The sequence below is a fragment of the Pseudochaenichthys georgianus genome, chromosome 21, assembly GCF_902827115.2.
Source record: "Pseudochaenichthys georgianus chromosome 21, fPseGeo1.2, whole genome shotgun sequence".
In the NCBI taxonomy this organism is placed as follows: domain Eukaryota; kingdom Metazoa; phylum Chordata; class Actinopteri; order Perciformes; family Channichthyidae; genus Pseudochaenichthys; species Pseudochaenichthys georgianus.
This window is the reverse complement of record NC_047523.1, coordinates 34,400,319-34,413,333: the sequence shown is the minus strand read 5'-3', so window position 1 is coordinate 34,413,333 and position 13,015 is coordinate 34,400,319. Positions and strand designations below refer to the sequence as shown.

Genomic DNA, 13,015 nt, shown 5'->3' with positions numbered 1-13,015 from the left:
TTTTCCAGATCCTGCCGTGACATTAGTCTTTTAATCCTAGATATGTTCTTTAGGTGATAGTAGGCTGATTTAGTAACTGTTTTAATGTGACTGTTGAAACTCAGGTCAGAGTCCATGACTACACCTAGATTTCTGGCTTTATCTGTTGGTTTGAACATTGCAGGCTGAAGCTCAGCGCTAACTTTTATACGTTCTGACTTTGCTCCAAAGACCATTACCTCAGTTTTATCTTTGTTTAATTGGAGAAAGTTCTGACACATCCAGTCATTGATTTGTTCAATGCACTCACTCAGTGTTTGAATTGGAGCATAGTCTCCTGGTGAAATTGTTACGTAGATGTGTGTGCCATCTGCATAGCTATGGTAACTTCTTTTGTTGTTTTTCAAGGATCATTTATTTTCTTTATGGAAGACAGGGTTGGGTTGAACAACAAAATGCAGTTGTAGCTTTGTCCATTAGGCTACACAAGCACAACAAAGACATTAGTGCATTCCTCTAGAGCATTTGTTGGAGCTTGCATCAGGAGCATGAAAAAACAGAGCAACGAAAACAATGGTGAATTCTTTGGGCGGAAAATCCGGCCGGTGAACCAACATTAAAACGTCTTCATCCTGAAAAAAGGGTGTCTGAGCACTAAGCGTCACTGATGTGCACACACAGTCTGCCAGTAACCAGGGGTAATCTAAACATCTAGCCAACGCCATATTGCCCCAGCATGTCTAAGTCTACATCATAAAAGATGAATACATTTCAGATGGAGTCCCGTCTGTCGAGGCAGCAGATTGAGCTCGGAGTTGGCTGATTCTTTCATTCAGAGCATAATGAAAATGTTGTCGTTGTTTTTGCCGCTACATGAAAAAGCTCATCTCGTGGAGCTGTAACATGCCATGAAACCAACAGCCGCTAGCTTCAAGGCTCATTCACCGCCACCAGCCAGTGAGACACTATGGCTCGGGGTAAATGTGCCAACACACATCAGCTAATCTTCCCTCATCGACACCGTCCTCCTGCCTGACTACTCTCGGCGTGAAGTGGTGCTGTGGTGACATGTTTTTCTAGGCCGACCCAGAAGTTAGCATTGCCAAGACATTTTGGAATATGGCAGAATATACGTAGAATCTAATGGTCACGGTCGCATGGCTACGTGTTACCACCGCTAGGCTAAAGGAGGCTAATGTTTGGCTTGAGGTCGTTTACTAGTCTCATTTAGTCACTTGTTAGCATCCAAAGTTATATTGACATGTCGAAGCTTCAGACATTCACAAGGGACATTTTGTGATGCATCTTATGTTGGATGAAAGCAGGAACATCTCTTAAGCTTGTGTTAACCACAGACCTCATTTCTAACCTGTCCACAAAAACGTTAAATCGAGGAAACTGGATGTGCTCAAACTAATTTCCTTGTTTTACGACTCATTCTTGCACCATCTATTCAGGAATTGAAAGTCTACAGTATGATACTGAAGTAGCACCCAAGCACTATTTTGTATGCTTACAGACTGTCGGTATTAGACATTAAAGGTGGGGTAGGTAAGTTTCAGAAACCGGCTCGAGATACACTTTTTGTTATATTCCATGGAATGCTCTTAACATCCCGATAGCAATGAATATCTGAAGTGCTTTGACAAAAAATCCATAAAAAAATGGTGTTGTTGGAGGAGGGGCTCTGTAAGGAAGTGGCAGATTTTCTCCGGTTGTGTATTTTCAAATTCTAGCGATCTCGAGCTGCTTTCTCAAACGTACCTACCCCACCTTTACGTTACTTTAGGCTTGAATGCTGTGGTGTTTGGGTTTGTTTGGGGTTTTTCATTGGAGCCTTGAGGGTTTCCCGGTTAAGGGTGAAAAAGAATACCCTACTTTTAAACAAAGGAACTAGCTATCTTAACCTCAGATCTATACCCGTTTACTAAGATTGTTACCACATAACTTAAGTAGTTTACATTAATAAAAAAATGTACTCCTATGAGTTAAAAAGAACAAATAACACCAACAACTCCTCTTTAAAATAAGGACCCTTCAAACCAATATGAAACAGAAATGCCTCGACTAGCAGATTAATTAATGAAAACATTTATCAACAATGCAATTGCCTTCTTTCAAAATATCAAAACGAACAACTTTGGTAACAAATATTTTACTTATTGTCTAATTTAAACAGTTTAAACACTGACGTTATTATAGTGTTCCCACACATGAGAGGAGACGGTGACATTTAAAAGTCAACCAGCGCCGTGGAGAGAGAAACCCGATATGCAGGGGGTTGAGCAAAGAGTAAACGAGAAGTGAACCTAAAAGTAATTACCATGTAACATAATGCAGTGTTATTCTAGAGCTTAAAAGTAAAGTGTAACAAACTGCACTTCACAGCCAGAGACTGCAGAGATCCTGACTTCATACTTTAATGTCTTTCAATTGGTCTGTTTCTGCTTCTCCAGATCAAACTGTGACGGCCAATAAGGATAAAGAGCAGCACGGCGGCGGCACACAGAAGGATCTGGCTGTGATAGCAGGTCTGTGTTCCCTCTTCTTCTTCTCTCTCTTTATTTATGTTGTAGCTTAATGGAAAGTGAGTCCCAGTTGTTTGTTTTTTGATGTTCTCTCCATTTGCCTCCATCCTAATACGTTTGTTTCTTCCCCGGTCTCTTGAGAAGTCGTTACTCATTTTCATTCCTGACACTAACTCGGTTATGGTGGAAATTGAATTGAAGTTGATGATGATTATTTCTGTGTGCTTTCTAAACAGGGAATCTTAGCCTGTTTACATCCTCCGACACATGTTGTGGACGATAAACAGGCCCTGAGCCGATCCACAAGAAAAAACAAGAACACACACAACAGGAAAGGACAACCCTCAAAAAGCATAATAGGGCCTCTTTAAAAACAATAAAACTACCAAATAATGTTTATGATTATTATGATATCAGTTTAAAGATGAGTTGTACAGGTCCAACGGAGACAAGCGCCACAGTCTGCCTCACTAATAACACATTGTATCTTGTTTGAGTGCAAAGAAACATTTCAGAAAAGTAGTTTTCCATTTTACAGAGGTTTCATGTGTTGCATGGCAACCAGCGGGACTCGAGGAAGATAATAGTGCCACCATTTTATTAAAGAGACATTAGAGCGCATCAATCCTTTTAATTTTCACAAATTACCTCCATAAAGCCAGTTTCATTTCTGTACGTCAGTCAAAACCTGCACAATAATATTCCGTACTTTTCGGACTATAAAGCGCACCTGCATATAAGCCGCAGCAGCTAAATTGTCCGTCTGTCTTGCTCTCGTTCTGTCTCTCGGTTCCACTTTCACTTTGGCGCGCTACCTGTCTCACTCTTTTCCGGCCTCCAGCTTTTCCTGCTGGAGCCCGCCGCTTAAAGGTGGCGGGCGCGGACCGGTCATAGAGCCCATAGAGTTAAAGGTGGTTAATTTTACCTGTAAAATCCATAGATTTAGGAGGTTCCCTAGTGGCCGTTAGCTGTACCAAAAAATGGGGGGAAAAGTTGCGGCTTATAGTCCGAAAAGTACGGTAAACCTTTTTCAACTTTCCTTGTGTGTAAAATTAACAATTTTCAGATGCAAAATTGTATGATTATTTATGTAAAACAAACAGACAATCCCTTAAAGGTGGGGTAGGTAAGTTTCAGAAACTGGCTCGAGTGCACTAAAATTTGAAAATACGCAGCCGAAAAGAATCCGCCCCTTCCTTCAGACTTCCTTACGGAGCACCTCCTCCAACACACACGAACATGACGTCAGCAGACTGGTGAAAGTGGCCAGTTGCTGGCGAGTCATTGAAGTACTGCTGCAATGCACGCCCAATGACGGCACGCCCAATGAGGGCACGAGATACATTTGTGCGTGCACGAGATGGAAGGCTGACAGACAGGGAGGCTAAACGGATTGGTTGTACTTTTTACAGTACTACGGCTTCTACAGATGACATTTTTGTATGGATTTTTTGTCAAAGCACTTCAGATATTCATTGCTATCGGGATGTTAAGAGCATTCCATGGAATATAACAAAAAGTGTATCTCGAGCCGGTTTCTGAAACGTACCTACCCCACCTTTAAAGCATAATGAACTCAATGGTAATCTTCTGTTATTATACATGAATAAATAATAGAAACTCAATTATTACATTCTCATTATGTTGAGATTAGAATTCCCTTATCCATACAAATGTCCGATAATGGTATGTATGCTAACGTGATGATGATTTTCTCACAGTTAATAGTGCTTCAAAGAAGTCCTGCATCTACTGCACACTTTGCTCATAGATATTTGAACCCTTTTTGTTTTCTGTTTTCATTATTTTAAATCCAATGACATTAACACCGACGTACAGACAAAAACAAACCAATCAAGGAAACGGCAATTGAAATAAAAGCATGACAAATAATCCTCACTTAAACACACTAATGACTCGTTTAATTATCTGTATGTCCATATACATGTTCTTGCAATTGCCACGACGAAAAAGCTAGTAATTGAAGCACAATTATTGAAACCACTAACTTCTAGAGCCTATCTACTGCTAAACTAATAATGCTAATGCCTTCACAGTTATTCGGCACAGCATTTCAAACTAAAAGCCGGAGTGTTTGTTCTGTGCAAAACATTTCCATTTAAATACCACACCCAATTATCAGTCAGCTGCACTGAGGTGCACGTGTGACGACACCTGCAACCTGGAACACTTAGTGGAGGCACGCTTTGGAGAAGAGGAGGGGTTGCTATGCACTGAATGTTATGATTGTTTTAATGATGAGAATAAACAATGCATTTGTGTTCATAATCTATTTAGACAGCATATTATAAATGAAAAGGTTTAAGATAATTCTGTTTTACCGAACGCAAAACACCGTAATAAACACTGCCTTTGATATGTCCCTGTATTCTGAAAACCACCTTCAAAATGAAAACGGAAAGAGTGACTTTCATTTGCCTAAATAATAATATAATAATAATAATACGTTTACTATAAACAAAAACAGCAAGAAAATATATATATTATTAACGTTTAAATACCAAACAGATGGACAATCCCTGTTTAAAGGTGTAATCTGAAACACCTTCCACAAATGCAAAACAAGAGTTGTCCACTTAAAAAACAGATCTGAAAATATTACAGTAAGTAAAGGAAAAGCATTTGTGAATATATTTCTCGTATTTATAAGTTAGGATCTGGCATTTGCAAATCCACTTTGATCTCAATTCTCTGTTGGTGGATTTTCCGTTTACACAAACTCTCTTTCAGGAAGCACTTGATTTACAAATGTCTTTCGCATTCGTGGAAGGTGTTTCAAATTACAAATGCACGCACATATTATCAATCTGTTTACCAAAATGAAATCAGAAACTCCTATTTGGAAAACATATGTGCGGAAAAATGGCAGTAGAAAAGTAGTAAAATCAGAAAAAGAGGCAACGGCACGTCAGAGAAAAAGTCATTGAATAAGTAGCAGCATTATAAAAGGTGATCGATCGTATAAAGTCATGAGGTAGCGGCAGGTGACGACATTAATATTGTGTAAAGTGTTTATTGCACACAGCACTTATTCAGGTATTAAAGTAGCATTAAAGAAGCAGCAGGAAGAACATGAGTAAACAATGATCTTTATGGATGGGACGTAGTCGTGTAACTGCACAATAGAGCTGGGGGGGGGGTTGTAGAATCTGCTGCGTGCAGGAAAGACCTCTCCATATTGAGGCGATGTTCTCTCCATTTGCCTCCATCCTAACACGTTTGTTTCTTCCCCGGTCTCTTGAGAAGTCGTTACTCATTTTCATTCCTGACACTAACTCGGTTATGGTGGAAATTGAATTGAAGTTGATGATGATTATTTCTGTGTGCTTTCTAAACAGGGATTCTTAGCCTGTTTACATCCTCCGACACATGTTGTGGACGATAAACAGGCCCTGAGCCGATCCACAACATCAGTCTCAGACAAATAAATCATTTAAAATATAACACATATTAGATCCAAATCAAAATGTCAAAACAGTTGACTATGTGAAGGGATGATAGTGTTCTGGTGGGTTTTGGGTGGACACTCGAAGCTTCAAACTAAAGAATATACTGATGTGTTCACGGTATTCAGTTTGAATGAGAACCTTCGTAGTAGCATTGATGAAGCAGCAGGAGCGACATGAGTCAACCATGAGCATTATATACTGCACATAGTAGTGTTACTGTAGAGCTGGGGGTCTACCAGGGGCCGTGGTGGTTGTCAGATCTGAGTGCTGCAGGAAGGAAAGACCTCTCCATATTGAGACCAATATTCCTCCATCAGATTTTGAGTTCAGAATGTTCTGGAGTCTACTCTGCGACAGGTCGGAGGAAGAGAAGTTGCCATGACTAATTTAGAGCAGGATGAGGAGGAAGTTAGCGGGGACAGCCCTGGTTGACAGCTCTGTTCCTCTGTGTATTTTAATGTGTGTGCCCTGCTGTGTTCTCAGGTGTGGTCACAGCGGTGGTCTTCATCGCTGCCTGCGCTCTGGCTGTGATAAGCCGCCTCCTCTACCAGCAGCGCAGGGCCCGGAGGAGCGGCAGCATCAAAGAAGAGGAGAACAGACACAGCATGTACACAGACTACAGGACAGAGCTGCACCTCCACACCTCAGTCAGGGAAAACATGAAGGAGTACTACATCTGACTGCAGAGTGCACGCTGCGGACCCTCAGCCACAAACTTACCTCTCTCTTCTAAAAGGACAAACGGGTGGACGCGCGCCGCTGCAGGATTTCTTACAAAATAACATCTCCGCGCCCCGGGACGTCTCCCGGGAACTCAAACCTGTAGCCTGTAGTCCGCTCTCGTACCGCTCCAGAGCAAGCGAGCGGCTGAGTCTTTACAGCTGTTAGTGTTTTTGATGTTGGTAAAAACTGAAGCTGCTGTGGTTTCTGTCGTGGCAAAAATGTGTAAAGCAAAAGATGAATGTTTCCGCAGGGACACGACGGGTGCAACGAGCTGCTGTCCCCCCCTGAAGGCGCACCACTTTTTAGTTTGAAACCCTCGAACACCGAGTCCTTCCACGCGACAGTGGGACTCTGAATTGCCAGCGAGCAAAAATGTAGGCCAAGCCTGTAAGATATGCGCGCATTCGAAGCTGTCTTTGTTTTTCCAGTGGTGGTGAATGTTGTAGAAGAAGTAAAAAGGGGACAATACTGCCTATACTGTATGAGTGCCTAATTTGCATACAAGTTTTTATTTTTAACATTTTAGAAGTTATTCATGCGAGTTGCACAAAAGCAATCACTGAGGAGGTTATTGTCATTCCGTCCGGCTGCCCACACAGAATCAAAGGGAATCATCATTTCCCCGTCACGCACGACATCTCTGTCATGTTTATTTCACCGGTTGCTTTTTTCTCAGGCGTTTTAAAGTAGCATGGATTTGACAAACCCTAATCCTGTAATCTGGTGTTCGCTGGATACGTACCAGATGCAAATCTATCCACACGTGCAGGTGTTTCGGTTGTCCCTAACTACGCATTGCACACCACTCAGACCACGTCTTATCTTTGGATCTTTAGCTAATCACCTGGATTTTATTTAATTGTGCAAATTGGCTTGTGAATCATTTTTTAAGAACATAAGGACTTGTGTGTATTGGATGATGAAAGTAGCAGAAATGAGAGACTAATGGAGAGGATTATTATATTAGAATATATTAAAGTAGTCGTATACCGAGCACGCGCAGAAAGAGGTGACTGCAGTATCAACCCAACTGCAGTCACGCTAGATTTAGCAGCAAGTAAAAGTATCTTCAGGCTCAAATGCAATGCATGCGGCGATGCTGGCAAATGTGGCAAAGCAAAAAGCTCCCGAGCGGCGTCTTTGGTGGTGTTTAGCAAGCGGGCAGCAGATTGGTCCGAACAGGAAGTGTGGAGTTCAGCGAGTGCTTACGGAAACTGGGTCAGTGGAGTTTGCAATCAATCACAGCAGAAGGCTTATTGGTGCTTGTGAAACTACCGTTGGCTCCAGGGTCAGCGTCGCAGCACTTCTCTGCCGCACTTTGTCACAGTACAGATCGAGTTTGTACCACCGGTTAGGGTTTGATTTAAATAGCTAGCTTTGATTATATATAAAAACCAAGTAGACGGACATGGTGCGTACCAAACTCAAAAAGGTACTGGTACAGAAGTTGAGTTCATTCTTTTTGCAGCGCTTCGAGCTTTTTGCAACCAAGAGAAAGGCCACCATGCCACCTGACTGCATTGTTTTTTTATTTATGTATAACCTTGATCACAGGGATTAGTGGTGTTTTCTATATGACTCAAAATGATTTTCTATATCCATCTGACGCCGGTTGACCCGAAGAAAAAAAAGCATACACACTAAAAAGGCAAAGAGTTTAGAGCTAGCCAGTAATGCACAAATCATTGAACACAAATTAAAGCATGGACTAAAAATGGAGACTGTCTTTTTAGCGATCCATACCACTACTGAGGTTAGAGACATTGACCCGCAGGTTGCCCTAGGTTACCTTAATTTTAAAATCTGCTTGCTAGGAATTGGCTCATTATGCAGAGGCTTCAGCGGCTCTCAGGCAGGCTCGCTGTCTTTGTAAATGTCAGTGGTACTTTGAGCTTGCTAAACACGAGGGGTTAACCCCTAAGGAAAGCTGAATCGTAGACTTTTTTGTTCCTGTCATGAATGAATGAATACATTACAATGTGTCCTCTTGGGATCTGTACAAAATGTCCAAGAAAGCGTTTCAACAACTGGGAAGACATTTCACTCCAATTCTTTGGACAAATGCACTGACGGACAGAAAGACTGATTCTTCCTGGAGCCCCCCCCCCCCCCCCCCCCCCATCCGCCTCCATTTGGCTTAAAGATTACTTTACTGAAAAAGACACAGGAGAGTGGCATGGTCAGAAGATAGGGTCTTCATCCTTCTTTGGGCCCCATCTGTGCATGTCCTTGTAATCTAAGTATGTCTCAAGATGTGATAGTCTGCAGATTTCAAGTATCAGTGAATGAATACATACCTCTCAGAGTGTTTTGGTTGTATTGCAGTAGGCAATATCATGTGGTTACTTATTCTTCTTCTTCTTCTTCTTCTTCTTAATGATTTGTATAGCTGCAGTTTTATTAAGGATCTATTGTATAGATGTATAATTTAATAATAAAAGTCAATATATTGATTAACCCTCTGTTGTTTAACTTTCACTACTTTAAAGAGGGTCATCTGTGTTTTTCCCCAAGGTTCAAATTCAATTCAAATCCAATATTGATCACCGAGTTTGGTGCTGGGAAGCCAGAGAGGGATTCGAACCTTTTGGGGATCAGGAAATAGTTTGTATGAGGCGACCATGTTGAGCTGAACTCGTGGTTTCTTTTTTATTTAGATGCAAAATGGGTTAAAACTGGTGTAAACTGGTTCCTCACAAAGACTGGACTTTGACAGTGTTATGTTGTCATTGAACTATTATCATTTGTATAAGACCCTAATGATGTTAATCAAGCTGGACTAAAACATGTCCAACATTCGAATGGAATTTGATGCGAAACCTTTAATCCGGACTCCTAACGCTGGGAGAGGCAGTTTATTGTTGGCAGCAGGGCAAAAATACCACGATATCCTTTCAGCATCTTTTAATTAAAATAGTACCCCAGGAAAGGTAATTACCTTCAAAGAAAATGAGGACATTTGCATCATGGTATTAGTGAATAAATGGAATTCCTTTCAAATTTCCTGGATGGCTCGGAGTCTAATTCTGTTGCAACACGGTCACGAGATAGTGTCAAATACTCCCAGCCTATGTTAATTTGGCAATTAAATGGAAAGCAGTATAGAATATTATAAAACTAATTTACTATTTTCAGTTCATCCAGTTATATCCTGTTCTAATTTGATGAATATTGCATCTGCTAGAAGCTGGTAAAAAGAGTTTTGAGCTCTCGTAACAAAAACATGAAAGGCTTCAGACATGATCTGATTTCATAAATAGTGATGCATTCAATTCACCATGCATGTTTATGAAGTGCAGATCTGAAAATAGTAAATTAATTTGACATGTTTCTACTTTAATCTTTGCTCTAAACACACAGTTTCTTTTTTATCTGTGGAATCCATTCGATACACTTTTTTCCAAACTTGTTTCTTAGGATTTTCCGCCCTTGCTTCCTCATACTTCGTCGCTATGCTCTCTCCCTTTTTGCTCTTGCCGGTTGACATAAAATGCTTCGCCATTTTGTGTTTAATGTGATATCCAGAAAGCTTTCCCTGGCGACGAGAGGCTTAATCAGCATTGTGTGAACTCGTTTGGAAAGGGCTCGAATGCAACAGACGTTCATTTAAAAGCCCTGCACTCCAGCTTTAATTGCAAATCATCAAATTACTCCAATTAAATGCATCATTTTCCAGACCACTCTTTCCGAAAGTTACAAAAGTGAGGGAGACTTCTTTATTATTTAGTAAAAGCAGCTATCATTTCTTCTTTGTGCTCTCTTTGTGCACACCGGCAATTAATCTAATGACATTAGAGCATCCGATATCATATCATTAACATTTGTCTACTGGAACTGCATTCTTTGCTCTCACAGGAAGTCAGGAGTGCAACAAACGTACGCGACCCTGAAAAGCGTCTGACATTCTCAGCCAGGCACATCTTTAACATATGTAAATGTATTCATTTTGTTCTGCTTATCAAGTCAAATGCCTGAACAGATATATTTTCAAAGGAAACTATTACAAAGGTACGTGGAGCCCCTTAGTCTCTGCTACTTCCAGCTTTCATTGTATGCTCTGTGTGCCTCCTAGCGCATGTACTGTGTGCACAAACAAAAGTAAATACAATTTCACACTTTGAATTTGATGTCTTATTTCTTTTTTTTCCCATGTTGGCCTACTTTTCCTTTTGTTCTATCAAGGCTCTTGTCTTCCATACATGGAAGCATGTCTTGCTCAGTGTTACCTTGGAGTGAGATACATGCTTTGCAGAAGATGGTCATTGGATATAAGCACAACTACATATTTTAAAGGGGTGCTATTATTCTAATTATCAGGTTCATATTTGTATTCGGTGTCTCTACTCTGACGTGTCTCCACGCTTTAATGTTCAAAAAGCTCTTGTTCTCATACTGCCTGTGCTGCAGCACCTCTTTTCACCCTCTGTCTGAAACCAGAGCCCAGTCTGCTCTGATTGGTTAGCTGGCCGGCTCTGTTGTGATTGGTCAACCGCTTAGAGAAGTCCCTCCCCTTAGCAAACCATGTACAATGTGTTGGAGCGCTGGCCAATAGAAGTGTGAGTGTGACAGATGACATCACTAAGGCCCAATCCCAAACCACACCCTACACACTCCCCCTCTGTGACGGAGTGAACTCTGTGGAGTGACACTCGCAGCTCAACGAGGCTCCCTCCTGTCAGATGGAGGGAGTAAATACAGTGGCAAGCTTTGGGACGGCCTGACCTCTATCCGGCAGAAACAGGAAATGCCGTAACTGTTTGTAACAACGGTTTCAAATCAGCATCTCTTAGACAACAAATTCAAATTAATAACTAAAATAAAACTCCAAAACCTCTTTAATCGTGTTACTTTTTTGTTAAACTATTTTAGTTTTAAACCTGATGTTTATAAGCTTCTTAGTTTTTGCAACAGTCTGTAAATATACACAACTTTATAATAAAATGCACACATTTACCTTTTTCTAGACTAAACACAGGTTTGATCCTAAGTTAAAAACATATGAGGTCATCATGAGGTTGTTAACATCGCAGTTTATCAGTGGATGTTTGCTGGAACTACTTGTAAACAGCTTGTTTCCTGACGGACACACACAGCGTGACTCCGGTCAGGTAGAGACCGGTCTCAAGTCAGCACCGATGTAGACTCGCTGTTTGAGGGCTTGATAACCCACTCCCCCTCCACACTCGTTGGTTTGGAACAGCACTTAATGTGGCGGACCCTCCGCACAAACGGGGGGGTAGGTTGCAGTCGAATAGTCCATTAGGAACCTTCCTAACGGAGTGAAATGACCCGGAAGTCGCTCAGTGGCAGCCATGATAAGTGCCGTTCGAATTCAGATGATAGGAAAGGAGGTTTCAAACTTCCTTTATAACCTCCTTTAGCTTAGGAACCACTGGACCTCCCTTGACGAAAGGAGAGGAGAAAATGTTGCCCCACAATGCATTGCAGCCGCAGCATTTGCCGTCACACAACATTCGGCCGTTCATGGAACCAACCGATTATGACCGAGAAATTATATCATGAAAGTTACGGTGCTTATTAAGCATTTTAAAACGTATGTGGTAAGTTGCCAAAGTACTTTGTTCTGAACGTTCATCAGTATTATAATCAAAAAGATAAATATGAACGTTAGTTTTTACTGAAATGATTAAATAAAGTCAACATTTCACAGTCTTTACTGAGCTGTGTGGAGTTTGTTCAACTTGTAAAAGATGTTTGAAAGTGCAGTCGGATTTCTAAAGTACCGCCGTCTCTTCTCCTAAGTCCTTTTGAATTCTCCTATCCACTATCCCTTAACCCCATGATGTTTCACTCAGAGGTCAAGGGATATATACAAAAGGGATAGACGTTAGGAGCTGATTTTTTGGACTATTCGACTGCAACCCTAGTGTGTAGGGATAGGGTGCAGGGCGTGGTTTGGGATTGGGCCCAAGTCACAGAAGTAAACAAAGGAGGCCAATTGAGGTGTTTCAGGCAGGGGAGGGGGTTGTAAAGCTACATCTTACAAATACACATGCAGAGCAGAATTCTCTCCCCAGTGAACACATTCAACTGAGACAAGGATCTCACACCAACTGAGAGACGAACAGAACTGAAATACCAGCGAGAGTAATCACCAAGACAACAACAGGTGGGGAGGGAGGAAAAACACAGGAGCACCAGGGCCCTTTCTCATTTCATCAAATCCCCCTCCTCGACTCCTCGGTCCTCCGGTAGAGACCCGGAAATGAATTTCAGCGGCCATGTTGAAAGACATCTCATTTCTCTAAATGCACACCGAGGATTGAGCGTCGAGGAGGCTCTCTGGAGGAGCTA

The 13,015-nt window shown here is 41.4% G+C and overlaps 1 protein-coding gene across 1 annotated transcript in view; it reads left to right on the top strand.

The window, feature by feature from the left end:
• The window catches only part of cntnap5a (contactin associated protein family member 5a), a 114,270-nt gene extending 105,483 nt beyond the window's left edge, over positions 1–8,787 (top strand). The window contains exons 23-24 of the mRNA XM_034110655.2: positions 2,436–2,510; positions 6,461–8,787. Coding sequence (XP_033966546.1) covers positions 2,436–2,510; positions 6,461–6,657 — 272 coding nt within the window. The 3' untranslated portion in view covers positions 6,658–8,787. The remainder of the gene's footprint in view (positions 1–2,435; positions 2,511–6,460) is intronic.
• Positions 8,788–13,015: the final 4,228 nt, after the last annotated feature.